Source organism: Drosophila subobscura, chromosome U (genome assembly GCF_008121235.1).
Source record: "Drosophila subobscura isolate 14011-0131.10 chromosome U, UCBerk_Dsub_1.0, whole genome shotgun sequence".
Lineage (NCBI taxonomy): Eukaryota > Metazoa > Arthropoda > Insecta > Diptera > Drosophilidae > Drosophila > Drosophila subobscura.
Genome location: NC_048534.1, coordinates 4,118,377 through 4,132,180, shown reverse-complemented (window position 1 = coordinate 4,132,180; position 13,804 = coordinate 4,118,377). Strand labels below are relative to the sequence as shown.

General features: G+C 39.7%; 2 protein-coding genes and 1 long non-coding RNA gene across 4 annotated transcripts; 2 read left to right on the top strand and 1 right to left on the bottom strand.

Annotated features, from left to right (window-relative positions):
• Positions 1 to 4,092: 4,092 nt before the first annotated feature.
• Positions 4,093 to 4,408, top strand: LOC117901696. The gene is made up of 2 exons (XR_004649328.1): positions 4,093 to 4,184; positions 4,252 to 4,408. It is a non-coding gene; the product is annotated as an uncharacterized LOC117901696 (long non-coding RNA).
• Positions 4,409 to 4,610: 202 nt separating this feature from the next.
• Positions 4,611 to 5,447, bottom strand: LOC117900620 (WAS/WASL-interacting protein family member 3-like). Of its 2 annotated transcripts, XM_034811048.1 has the most exons (3): positions 5,397 to 5,447; positions 4,971 to 5,332; positions 4,611 to 4,919 (listed from the first exon to the last, which is right to left on the bottom strand). In XM_034811048.1, exons 1-3 carry the CDS (start codon positions 5,434 to 5,436, stop codon positions 4,740 to 4,742), a joined length of 582 nt encoding a protein of 193 aa, XP_034666939.1. In that variant the 5' UTR covers positions 5,437 to 5,447; the 3' UTR covers positions 4,611 to 4,739. The 2 variants fall into 2 exon arrangements, with proteins under 2 accessions (XP_034666939.1, XP_034666938.1); XM_034811047.1 differs by having other exon boundaries at positions 4,611 to 5,332.
• Positions 5,448 to 7,054: 1,607 nt separating this feature from the next.
• Positions 7,055 to 7,800, top strand: LOC117900630 (alpha carbonic anhydrase 8). The gene is made up of 2 exons (XM_034811058.1): positions 7,055 to 7,124; positions 7,194 to 7,800. Exons 1-2 carry the CDS (start codon positions 7,055 to 7,057, stop codon positions 7,595 to 7,597), a joined length of 474 nt encoding a protein of 157 aa, XP_034666949.1. The 3' UTR covers positions 7,598 to 7,800.
• Positions 7,801 to 13,804: the final 6,004 nt, after the last annotated feature.

The window sequence follows — 13,804 nt, the reverse complement described above, 5'->3', positions numbered from 1 at the left end:
TTTGCTGGCCTACGATTGAGTTTTGATTTAATTAGCCTGCAACACGGCATGGTGGATGCTGATGTTGATGTTAGATGATGGCAGCCTCTTATGCAACTAGCCCAGGGTATGCCAATTAAGAATTCATGAATCGGGCATTAATTAGGAGGTCATCGAACAAAAAGAACTATGAGGGAAAAATAGAGAAGAAAGAGAAGAGTAACGAAGTTTAAATACCATTGGACGAAGGGAGAGGATAATTATAGTAAGGTTCTAAATATTTCACTCTTCACTCTGTATGATATCCACATAGAAATCTTATTTTTTAGATATACAAATATTTCTTCCAACTTCCATTGTCTTAAGTGCTTTGAAATCTCAGTTCTTATAGACTGTTAATGATTCTCGATTAAAAAGAGGATTAATATGTGAATAATATGTGATCGGAGGCTGTGGAGACTTCTCTACGAAGTACAGTTCAATCAACCACAAATTTTTAACGAGGCTTAAACTGTTTTAATGCACAGTAAGTGCTCAGATAAGCGTATAAAATGCTTTAGGATCGATTGAAAACAATGCAGAAACCCTCGCTACAAGTTTTCATTCACATTTTTCCCCATTCAAATCATTAAATCAATCACATCGATCAACATGTTTGCACCCATTGCAAGCTTCATTTACTGCCAGTCCATTCTGTGCTCAGATCTCCCTGATGGTCTATAAAAAATAAACCCTTTATAGGGTATTCAAAATTATAACTTGTCGTTCTCGATGTTGGGAAGCCAACAAACACACTCCTATTAGCATGGCATTCCTTTGTCGAACAGTTAAATATTTGTCTAGAATGGGTGTGGAAATGAAAATGGTATCATAGCACGCTTTTCACATGAGCGTGTGAAAAGTACACAGATAACCCACTAGTACGGGACTTCGACTCCTCACGGGCGGGTGCTCTCTCCCTCTCTCCCTCTCTTTCTCACCCTCCCAGAAGCGGGGTGTTATGTTACCTCGAGATGGGAGCTGTAGACGAAAGCATGCTCCAGTTACAGAACTTTATTCTGTATATTTGTATATGTCTGTGGATTTATATATGTATACATGTACATACATATATACTTCTGCTGTGTATATATACATATCATGTTGTAATTGCAGACTCGACGCTTTCGACGGCTGCAAGTTAATGGCCAGCAACCGTTCCGTTGGTCAGCAGCAGCAGCAGCAGCTGCCGCATCCAAAACAGACGTGCTCCAATTGTAAACAAAATTGTTGGGGCTCTGTATATAGAAGAGGTGCACTTGCCTCGGACTCTGCCTCTGCTGCCTTTCGTCATCTTGCATCTGCCACTGCTGCTCTCCGGATGGCAGCGGCGTCTGTCAAGTGGGATGCGATGCCGACTTCTCCTCGCAAATACCTTGTTTTTTGCGTGCTCTGCACATTTCCTATAAATAGTAGCTGTAAATCATACAAAAAATATCAAAAAAATAAGCAAAAAAGCGAAGCAGAAGCACCAACAGCAGACTTGAACTACAATTGAGGCAATCAATCAAGAGCCCGGCACTCTCAGATGCAACAAAAACCATAACAATTCTATCCACATTTTGAGTGGCCCCAGCCTCCACTTCCACCGCTCTGCCATGCCATGTGGCATGCCTCTTAGAGGTGCTTTAGATGTATTAGATATGAATAAATGGCATTAGACATGATTGGGAGATGATGGAGCAATCCACTTTGCGGGAGTACGCTCTACGCTAAACGATCATCTGGCTTCCACATCGATTTATGGCCACCGAACAGCACTTGAACTTATCCGAGGATCAAAAAGCAAGAGCCAGCTGGCAGCTGATATCGTATGTCCGCTGGCTATATGCTCCTTGGTGCCGTATCCATGTCATAAACAAGGACTTCCGATTACGGCGTCTGCTGCTCAGGTGGCGGCAAGTGCCACGAGCTGCAGCCCCCAACCCCTGCCTTATTAAAGCCAAAACCAAAATAAAACACAAAAAAAAAAGGGAAGCAAACTTTAAGCAAAACTTGGAAAGCAGCTGATTGGCAACAGGTGGCAGATCAGATCAGAGCTGAACAGACGCGACCAGAAGGGAGACAACGTCTTGGTCATATCCGCTGTCATCCGCCTGTCGTCAGGTGTTGGTCAGGGTATTTTGCCTTTCTTGGCCAGGTCAAGCGGAAAGGCGTTCCAAGGCTCCAACAAACAGCATTTGGCCTTCATAACTCATCGACGGACGGTAGCCCCAAAGTTTGGACGCTTCTTTGTGGTGGCATCGGCAAATGTTTTACTGCGAATTTGGAATTTGCATTTAATGCTTTTTTGGCGGTTTATGATTTCATTTCCATAGAATATTTTTGGAGCTTGTGTGGTGTCGAAATTTAATTTGATTTATAACGAATTTCGAGCTGCCAGGAATTATGATAAGCTTAAGCGATTTTTAGAGCTTATTTCGAAGGAGATTTGGGATTTTAAAGTGCGCTTTAGATTTTAATTTAGGAAAGAGAAATTTTAAGACAATGAGTAAGATATTTTTGTAGATTTTTAACAGATATTTAAGCAGATATTTAAGTAAATATTTTAGCAGATTTTTGGGTAAATATCTTAGCAGATAATTTGGTAGATATGTTGGACAGATTTTTGACAGATTTATCTAACACTTTAGCTACGTCTACGCCTGCAGAAACCCAACATAAATCTTTTCTTTATTTTCTTTCCGTTATTTCCCCAGAAATAAAATATCGCTTTATCCAGACTTTTTTTTTTTTTCTTGGGGAAGTTGCCTCATCTTCCCCCGATATGTGCAACATTAGATATGTATCATCTATTTTTATTTTGCTTCGTTCTGCGCTTTTGCTCATATTTTTTCTGAGCAATTCTGAATTTTGTTTTCGGTCTTTTTCTGTTGTTTTATTCGCCGTCTGTCTGAGCGGCTTTCATAATTAAAATGATATATTAATGCTGGATGATTTATTGTGCGAAACATTTTCGGTTTTCGCCAGTTAATTATGAGGCTGATGTTCGGGCCAAGAACGTTTTTAATAAGTGCCTTTAAAGTTGCGTTGATGCTTATGGCGCGAATTTCACTTTCAACGTTCAGCGTTCAGCTAATGTTTGCTCAGTCGGTTAACTTTCAATTTTCAATCGCATTCGAGTCACACACACAACGATTGCTGCAAGCAATTGTATCTCACGGATTGCATATAATAAATCAACATTAAATATCGCTCAGGCAGAAACAATTGTCGCGCAGCAAAGGAAATGGATTTTTTTCAAAGGCATTTTTTCTCTGGAAGATACTTTTTAATAACGGGAAAATATGATTTTGGCTGCGTGTTCTTTGATAATACATACAAATACAAACATTTATCCCCCCTTTTTTTATTGCAAAACTACATTTATTTTCCATTTTCCCCATTTAATTCCATTTGAAACCATAAATGGGCCTCAATTTAAAAACCGATTTGTGCCTCCAATTATGATAATTCCTATTTAAGAGTTGATGCTGTGAAATCTGTATCTTTAGCTGTAATTCGGTTACAACATGAGATACTTTGGGTCCACCTATCATCGATATTCAATGGGTGTTATGTGTGTCAATCCATTGGGTGCCTCCCGCTGACCATAAACGGCATCATTTACAAGTCATTTACACTGCCCAACAGGCAACACACACATTTCCATTTCCATTTGCATTGCCATTCCAGAATGTATGCCATGCCGCATATTAATGTCTAAATAAATATTTTTGGTAGAATCTTAGGGGGCTCGGTGGGGTGCCCCGCGTTGAAGAAAACTTTGAAACTCTAGAACTCTGCACAACTAAGAAAACTTTTCAAATATTCGTAAAGTTATTTGTTTTGGGTGCAGCCAAGACACTGGAGGGGTGGGCTGGAGACTGTCTATAAATCTCTAGAATATACAAGGCTTAAGCTCTAAGAACTTTTCAAATCATATTAAGGGCTCTCCAAAATAGAGGGCAAATATATATCAATTATGCAATTTGAAAGGATGGAAATGCATCAGCTGGAAAATTGCACACCCGATTTATTATCGTATATAAAAGATCGGGTATAAGCCACCAGAACCAATGTTAATTTCATGCTTTTTGACATTTAAAATTCTGTCTGACAGCCTGGCTCTAAGTACAGTCCATCAATGTGTATTTCGATGCGGAAACATGTACTGTTGGGAATCTGTAAGTAGCTCTAGCAACTATGCTAGAAAGTATCTTCTGGCATGCATAATTGAATCTATGATTATAGTTATCTGGCTGCTGGCTGAAGTCCAGCCTAATTCTTGCCATCCAATTGTGAAAAAGGACAGCGCTGACTTTGAGAAATGGCCGCCCCCAACTGTTGCAAGGTTATAATAATACGCTATGAATATAATTTTGCTTAGCCTATTAAAACTCTAAAAATTTAAGCATCTTTCATTCTGCGGATCTGAGTGAAAGCAAGTTATAATTTTCATGAATTTCCATGCCAAAATGCTATAAAATATCAACAAAACTTCATGGAATGCTCATTTTAAGAATTAATAAGGACAAAACGTGGCAGCATCCAGAATCGCAAGACAAAACTTACCAAGGAGCAAACCTGAGCAAATGGATAATCCTGAACACTAAGTTATTGGAAAGCTTACTTTAAAATTGCTTTTTTCTATTATAGATGAGCAACTTAACAGATTTACTTGTAATTAACGTTTTCTACGGAGATTTCTCTGTTCTTGGTTATTGGAGAAGCTCTACGAACTACGGACAATCCTCAACACAACCTTCCCAATTGATTTCCGGTTTAGCAGTAGGCGAAGGTGGAGGCGGAGGCGGAAGCCGTGGAGGAGGTGGCTGAGGGAGTCGAGTAGGAAGGGGACGAGGCGGTGGCGGTGGCGGCGGCGGAGGCGGTGGAGGCGGTGGAGGCGGTGAAGGCCGAGGCGGTGGCGGCGGTGGCAGCGGCAGCGGTTGAGAAGATGGCGGAGGCGGTGAAGGCGTCGGAGGTGGTTCTACCACATTATGTCCACAGTCTTGAATCGGCTTTATATTCACCGGTATCAATGCTGTGACCTTTACATAGTGTACAGATAGATCTTCATTGGACTCCTGCTCAGACTGCGGACAGAAGTCCATTTGATTAAGCGAATCCTCAGGCGTGGGACCCTGTTTCGATGGACTCTGGTGCTCGTTCATATAGAGTCCCATGATCCCGCCCTGGATCTGCAGTTCGCCATTTGGCCCCGGCTGTATCACCGTAAGACGTGGCTGTGGCTCTGTGTCACAATGACCAGAGAAGTCATTTTTCTTTGCGGGAAAACCAGAGATCGTCTGAATGCTAGCCAACAGCCAGAGGCCTAGAAAAAGATTCAGTTATGTATGCCAGGAAGTGTCTTTAAAGGATCTTTAATCTACACTTACAGATCCCCAATGGTAGTGGATGTTTCCGTATCGAACCCATCTTTGCTAGGCAGGAAGCTTGCGGTGGTTTTATAAGGGAAAAAGCGTGGAGTTCCCATTTGTTCTGCTGGTTTAAGTAATTTATTTAATCTCTGTGTTATATAAACGATTGGGAAATCAAGCGGAAAAGCTGCGGAGAAGTTTGGTTTATGGAATTGGAAACCTATTTGTTTATCTCAATGAAAAAGAGTTAAGAAATATGTTCCTTAAGCGACAGCTGCAAGTTAAATAAATGTCACAATTTAAAAGCTTTGAACTACTTAAATGCCCATCCATTTCTAGATTCGTGGTTGCAAGAATTGCACTTAATATTCCATTACTAAATTCATCGCACTGCAAACATATAACTTTATCTTCCCCTTAGACTTTGACTTTCATTCCAGAAAGACCTCCAGCAAGAGTCACCTCTCTCTTCAAGTACTCCACTCTCCGAAAACTGTTTTGTATCTAGTATTTCTCTGTCCAATCAAAGTGTCTTAGAACTTTCCCTTTGTATGTACATACATACACTCTGTGGCAATTGTAACGATCAATAAAGTTGCTTTTTATGACCAGTCGATGCTGTGATGTGTTGTAAATTGATTTTATAGCGCCAACTGTTCATTATGGGGGGCTCTGGCTATGGCCATGAAAGTGCGTTATAAAGTATCCATTGAGTGAAGTGCAACTCGCATTTCATGTACTGGAACTGTGCCAGCAATATGGACTGGTCGCTGCTCATCGGAGTTATGGGTGAGTCCACCGCCCAAGTGAAGATTTCTTAGCTATTTAAATTATTTGACTTATTCTACCATCCTTTGCAGCTGTGATCCTCAGTTTGATTGGAAATGAAGTCTGGGTATCTGCTGCTGCGCAGCCTACTCTCTTTCCTTGGGAGAAAGAGCCCTCAACAAAGCACAAGCCGCCATATAGGATATCTGGAGATATTTAAAGATATATTTGTGGCGGGTTTCCTTTGGGTTGATATGAATAATTATATATGTTTTGTGTTTGTTTTTTAAATAAATTAAACTTTGAGTAACGCAACTAAAATTGCAGCAGAAATTATTAGTTGGAACTTCATTTACGGTTAAAATTTTATTGAGTTTAATAAAAATACTTCAAAACTAGTACAAGTTAAATATTGAACAATAAATAAAATTAAAATAGCTGCATCTGAGGTGGCTTCATTGAGAATTGACGAGAGTGATGGGACAATGTTCTCTGTCTTGGTACAAAGAGAACGAAAGTATGATCAAGTCAGGGTGCGGGAGAGACAAATCTGGGAACTACTCGAAGGAGCGCTACTGCCGCAGAGAGCCATAAATATATTTAATTAATGTTATTCTTCTGCTCTTTCCATTATACGTTCTAACGCTCATATCTAATAAATAGTTCAGCAGTAGTTAAAAGCAGCTAAGAATCCTTCCCAAAAAATATAATTATTTTTTTTCCTAGAACTGCCCTTAAAGTCACAAGAGCTTCAACCATTTCTACACGCATTTTAATCAATTATTTCCTATCAAAATTAGACACAAAAAACACTTAAATGTTATTCCTATCACAGAGCATGGCTGGTCATAAAATTAAACTGATTATTGCCACCATTCGCGCCATGCGTCAGGGCTGCCTATAAAAGCATGCCCCAGGCAGCCACTTCTTCATTCAGCGAGAAAATGAAACTCCTTACGTTCTTCGCCTTTGTATGTGGTAAAGTATCAATATCCTTTGATCAAGCGTTGTTTCATTAACTAAAAATAGCTACCGTTTTTCTGATAGTCGGTACCTTTGCGGTGCTGCACAGCGTCTATGGTGCACCTGCGCCATCGCCTGCCCCAGAACCGAATCCAGCGGCTGATCCCAAGCCCAAGGCGGACCCTAACCGGGGCTACGCGTTGAAGACCCTCCCAGAGCCATCGCAGAGTCCCGTGGCAGATCCGAGTCCCAATCCATCGCCTGTTGCCGCGCCTCTTGCAGCGCCAATGATGCCACAGCCCACGCTGTCTGAGAAATCGGATGCCAATTTTGTTGCCCTCTCGGCCAGTCCAGAACCAGCCCCAGCCCCAGCTCCAGCTCCAGCCCCAGCTCCCGGTCCATTGCCAGTGTTTTTGGATCCGATGGGCTATGCGGGCAGCCTAGATGATATGGCGCCCGATGGCATTGCCGAGGCATCGCCAGCCTAAGGAATGAGGATCTTCTCTGAAGAGTTCAAAGCAGCAGCAGCAGCTGTAAAATTTTAAACTTAACGATGTCTGCACACACACAGAACATTCACGCACACACATATACATACATATTTACATACATATTTACATATGTACTACAATCACTTAATGTGTTGAATGTATCCCCCCAGAGCATGAGCAAATTGTGAAAATTGCAAAAAAATAAAACTTTTTCGAATTTTATTTACTGTGTCAAAGGCTCAGTCAAAGATTTATAGATAGAAAAGTTGTGGTGGAGGAAATATCATATAGTATGTACTTAGATTCCAGCTCATTTCTGTGCTCTCTCACATGTTTCTATGGTTCTTTAATACGAACACGAACACGAGTAATATATAAATTAATTTTAAGAAATGCAATTTTGCGGCATAGCTACCCTCATTTCGAAACTAATGGTTGCAGATTTACATCTAAAACTTAGCTTATTAGTTTTTTTTTAGTTTATTAAATTCCATCTGCCCTTCACGCAATTTTTTACGATTTAAATTTATTTTTAACCTCATTAACAAACCCATTGAAGAAGCTTCAAGCAAAACACAAAAAAAAAAACTCTGTCGAAAATCAAGTAAAACATTGTTGTTACTCAAATCCATTTCCGATATCAACTTCCACACGAACTGATTACTGGGGCACGGCAGTCACATGCGACATCGACACCAGACGGCAGACCCCAGCGACCGACCAACCGACATAGAGACCAAAAGACCAAGAGACCAACAGACCAGACCAACCACCGACCGGATTTGAATGAAAAAATGCCCAAGACAGAAAGACGCTCAGAGAGGGAGACAAAAAATCACTTACAAAGAGGAAGCGACAGCTACAACAAGTTTTATCAATGAACTTAGTGTAAGGTTGACGACAAAAAGCCACAAAAGACAATGGACGGTGCCCAAAGAGGGGAGGGGGAGGGGGATGAGCATGGGAATGGCCAACATAAAACCACACGAGAAAGATTCATTGATCAGTGGGTCTAGGTGGGATTCATCCGTTCGCAGGGCATCATTACAGAGTTTATTCATTGACTGGGCGCATATAAATCGGTTTATTTATATTATATTTTCCCTTCTTCATCCGCTGTCGATCGTTAAGTGTATCCCCACCAGCAGAGCCTGCCTGTGTTCTCAATCGAGTTATCAATTTACATGTTAACACATCGTGAGTGTTTGAAGGACGGACAAATTGGCAAAAGTCGACTATGAACGCAACGAACCTACACCATTGATACCCCCAAAAGCCGGTTTGATCTTTAAGCCACATGGGAAAGGGAAGTGTCAATGGTTTGCCAAAATATATAATGGAATCTACAAAAGAAACGGTAGCAAGTCTATGTGGTGAGGCCTTTCAAAATTGTCTAGAAATTATAGTTACAACTGGGTTGAGTTATGGGTGGGGCTCTTAAGAAAGTAAATTCCTTTCGAAACCAAAGGCTACTTTTGATAAGAATTGGATAGTGCATAGAAAGGAAAGATTTTCAAAGATATCATAATTAAACTTTCCCATTTAGCAGAGCATTTTGTATAGGATAAACATTTGAAAACAACTTAAATCTTGAAAGTAAAAATCTTTATTCCGATCATCCAAAGACTAACAAAAACTTTTGTGTCATTTTTAATCAAGTTATTTGCTTCAATGTTAAGAATAGATCCTCAGAACTTATTTGTACTTAAACTTCAGTACTTTATTCATATAAATAAATCTAAGGAAACAGGCCATCCTTTCTATAACTCCCCCGATTTAAGTTCCTCCGCTTGAAGTTATCCATAAACCATCTTCTTTATGTCATCGTTTAAATATTCACAACGTATTCTACATTATTTAGTCAGTTTATGGAACTGTCCCGATCTTAAACTGTAATTCCTATGATGGGCAATTGGATGTATTTGTGAAAATCGTACCATTTGCGATTCTTAGCAACCAGCAGCAAAGCAAAGCCCACAACAACTTTAAAGAGAGTTAAAATAAACATACAAAAATAATAAAAATATATTCATAAATAAATGTTACAAGCTTCATTTAAACAAAGATGTCAACTAAATTATGCAAATTCCACATCTACAAACGCCATAACACCAGCGACTAATTAGCCACACTTCAAATGTGGAAATGTGGAAAACTCTATGCATTTTAGCAATTATTCAAGGACTTTTTCCATATGTGTCGTGACACAATCCATCATCAGTAATTCTCTTATCCATAAACCTCAATTGATTGGCCAAAAGAGCCACCAATTAGGGCTAAAAGCATGGCAATAATTACATTATAAATAACCACACAAATTCATAAAATATAATTACAATCATTGGAAAAAATCAATTAATACAATTAAATCGATATAAATTATAAATGATATTCAATAATTTGTACACAAAAATATGTGCTAAAAAAACATCAAAAGCGGCATAATTAAAACAAATACAAAAGCCACTTAATTATATTATCAGCCAAAATACACAGCAACCAACAAAAAATAAAGTAAAAAACAAAAGAGAAAGAAAAAAATGTTTTTCGGTAATTTGGAGAGGAGGAAAGCTGAAGAATCGAAGAGGAATGGAGTGAAGTAAGGGAGCGGGAGGCATAAAAAGCAGCTGGCAGCACATTAATTTAGAATTATTTGTGCTACCATCAAAGGGTTAATCAGAACAAGTGGCATTCGTGGTGGATGGAGGCACCAAGAGAGTGGAATTTATGCACAAGAAAGTGAGCTGTGGGATACTCTTTAGAAGATCAAATACAGGACAGAACAACGATACTCTCTAATTGATTGATGGGTAGATATGAATATAGGCATGCAAGAGCTGTTGCTCTAAGTAAATAATAATACAAATAAATACAAATTAAAGCTCCATCAAAGATAGATAATTACTAACAAAAAAAACTCTTGGGTTCTTTATTGCTCTAAATTCAATTCACATTCGGAAAAATACAGGGTAAAACAATCTCATGTGGTGCACATCTGAAAAAGGGAAAGGGAAACAGAAGCCCAAATGGGAGTACATTTTGTGGTCTGCTGACTTTTTTTCCATTATTATTTTTTAAGCGAAACAAATTTGAAATTAATGACAGCAACTGTGCGGGTCCTCTAGAGAGAGTGTGGTGGGGCAGGGGCACATTGTGGGTGTGTGGCAAGGGGCGAGGAGAATTGTTGCATAAGCCCATCAGCCATCCATCGACTGCGATACACTCGCCAGTCGCCTTGCGCTGCCTCATTAGAGAGCTAATCAAACTGAATGCTTTAATCAAAGTGGGGTTTGATTGCAAATCATTTTCCACTCACACTTTCAGGTTTTCAGTTTTCACTTTCAATTCGATTCGATGGAAAGCACAAATGCGGGCAGACCGCAGAAAATGGCCAAAACAACGAGGGAAGAAAATTAATGTGGAGAAATTAGCAAAACGTGAAACACAAACCGCAAAAGAAGATAGGGCCACACAGCCCCGTCCGTTGACAGGCGTGGGAGAGTACCGCCAGAGACTTACGGGAATTGACAGAGAATCTGCTCAATCCCAAAAGTCAAAGATTGACGTCAGCACCAAAACAATGACCAGACAATTTTATGGTAGGGAGGGGGATTAGAGTTAGGAAAATACATACTCAATCTACGACCCACAGAACAGACAAATGTCTGTGCCTCCAGGACGCGTGCCTTATCGGAATTTTACGCTCTCCTGATTTTTGTGATTTGCGATTGTTTAAACAATTAAAGCCATGGGCTCGGGCCAACTCAAGCAGAAGTTAGCCAAGCCCGCGCACGCAACAAAAACAGTTTTAGGACTTATGTACATTACGTGACCTGGAACCTCAAATTGGAACTGGAACCGCACAATTAACTGATTAGCTCTCAGGCAATTGTCAGATCTCTGTGCCGAAAAGCTGCACAAAATAAGTTAATTAATTGAATGGAAAATCTATAGAAGACACAGACAAAACAACCGAGGAAGAACAGAGAGCTTAATGGAGGGTGAAGTGCAAGTGCCGTTTCTTATGCTCTCCCGACGCTTAATTCTGAGTGAGCGAAGGTGTCGGCGCAGCTGGAGCAAGAGTTGTTGCTAAGAGAGCGATAAAGTAAATTACGGGAAAAGAGGGGCAATGGAGTGCAGCAATTGAGAGAGCAGGTAGGCAGTTACGCTTTGATTGGGTGAGAGAGCAGCCAAAGCTCGTCGATGAAATGAAGATCAAGTGAGACGAAAATTGCGAGTGCACCGCGTGCCTTGGAGAACACACGCATACTGTATATTGCACAAATATATATTTACATATATGTATGTATATACATATATGTACATTTGTATCACTTACTTAAACTCTAAATCTCTAAATGTCTTTTCTCCAAACGAATAACACACGTCAAAGCCACTTATTAAAGACTCTTTTATTCCATACCCCATTTCTGAGCGGACCTCTTACTATTCCCTACCCTCATAATTCACTCCATAAGCGGCTTAATAAAATACATTTCAATTGGTTTTAACCAATTAGGCTTTTGGTAAAGCGTGAAAGTGTTAAAATTCTCAATATGATTATTATTTTTTACTCCATTAGGTTTGATGATCAAAAGTTTCCTGGAAATAAATTCGATTAAAATATATAATTCCCTTTTAAAAACGGTTTCAGTTTAAATCAATAATATATGTAAAAGTATTTTTCGTTTGTTTTTTTCGAAGCACTTTAATCCCACATTTATTCTAGTTATTTATTTGTGGGGAAATTTTTAAACAATTATAATATAATCAGCCACATCCGTAAAACATTAAAAAGAGCGCTTGAAGCTTTTGTTTGATTTTTGTTTGTGTGTGGCGGCTTTTGATTAAACAAATCTTCCCACTGTGTGATGCGTGTTTGGGATTTGGCCACCACCGCACAAATACCAGCTGTGGCGGAAATCAATCAATGATTGATAAGCATCGGGGCCAAATGACAAATTAATTGATTGCGAAATGAATGATAGAATTAAGTATTAAACAAAGCTCTTGGGATAAACCTTCGAATCGGTGTGGCCTTTCTGTGTGTGGTCTAAAGGATTGGCAAAGGTTATTATCAAATTAATGAATTGGCAGGCCGTGTCCTCTAGGGGGTTTTAACACACAGTTTAAGCCCGTTTCTGCCCCTTTCTATGTGCGGGTTCTGTCCCTTACTATGTCTGGTCTAGGCCTCTGTGGATGTAATCAATTAATTAAAAATAAATCTTATCCGTTTCACTAACCAAAGGGACTCCAATACATTCTCTAAGGCCTACCTGAGGGTCTGCCTACAAGTGAGCACCTGGCCAATTCCCATTGCCTTTGCCATTGCCTCCTTGATGGCCAACACTTCACTGCTGAGTGGACGACACTCACATTGAAGCGGCAGTGTCTCAGCTCTCTCACCTTCCATAAATGACTTTTGTATCGATTGGCAGCGGCGTACAATAAAAATTAAATCGCATTCGTTGCGCCGCAGGACAGGAAACGGAAACGAATGACAATCGCAGAGGCATTGAGCAGCGCGCATTGTCCAACTCCTGCGGTGTCTTTGTAAAGCCAAAAACCTTCTTGAATGAACCAAAAAATTTCCGCTATTGTTTATTTGAAAATACTTTGCAATACTTCAAGCTGAGTCGAGAGCAAAGACTGACAGCTGGTTTTGGGAAGAGGTTGCAGACAATACTCGAAATGTAATCCTAAAGTTTTAGCAATGTAAAAGTCAAAAAACACTCTTCTAATGCATTCTATTTATGTTTCCAAAGTTTAATTGTCGTTGTAGATTGAGTTTTCTTAAATGGAAAACTCTGCTTTTGGGAAGGCAAAAGAATCAAAAGTAAAGACAAACATAATTTAGGAAAAAACATTTGTTTGTGGCAATGAATTTAATGGGCGGAGGAGGGAAAAGTACTTGCTTATTGTATTTTTTTTTTCATTACTTTCCACACTTAAAGGAGAAACTTTCTGCCCATGTTTACATTTTGAACTTTTCCACACTGAGCTCCGACTATGCAAATTTCCAAACCCCTTTTCTTTGTCGATTATCATTTGAGTCTTAATATTTGCCAGTTGAACAAATAAATACACAGCAAATACAATGCGTTTGTTTGCTTAGCTGCACGAAGCGCTGATAATATGCGTCACATCTAGTGACATTGGGGGGGATAAAGGATAGGGGTATGGCTGGTTTCTGTGTCACCCTAT

Excerpts from the sequence above, each read along its gene's own strand:
- LOC117900630 (XM_034811058.1), top strand. The coding sequence starts at position 7,055 with ATGCCCCAGGCAGCCACTTCTTCATTCAGCGAGAAAATGAAACTCCTT. Across the intron at positions 7,125-7,193 it reads GTTCTTCGCCTTTGTATGTG|TCGGTACCTTTGCGGTGCTG; the intron begins GTAAAGTATCAA and ends TTTTTCTGATAG.
- LOC117900620 (XM_034811047.1), bottom strand. The coding sequence starts at position 5,436 with ATGGGTTCGATACGGAAACATCCACTACCATTGGGGATCT. Across the intron at positions 5,333-5,396 it reads TCCACTACCATTGGGGATCT|GCCTCTGGCTGTTGGCTAGC; the intron begins GTAAGTGTAGAT and ends ATCTTTTTCTAG.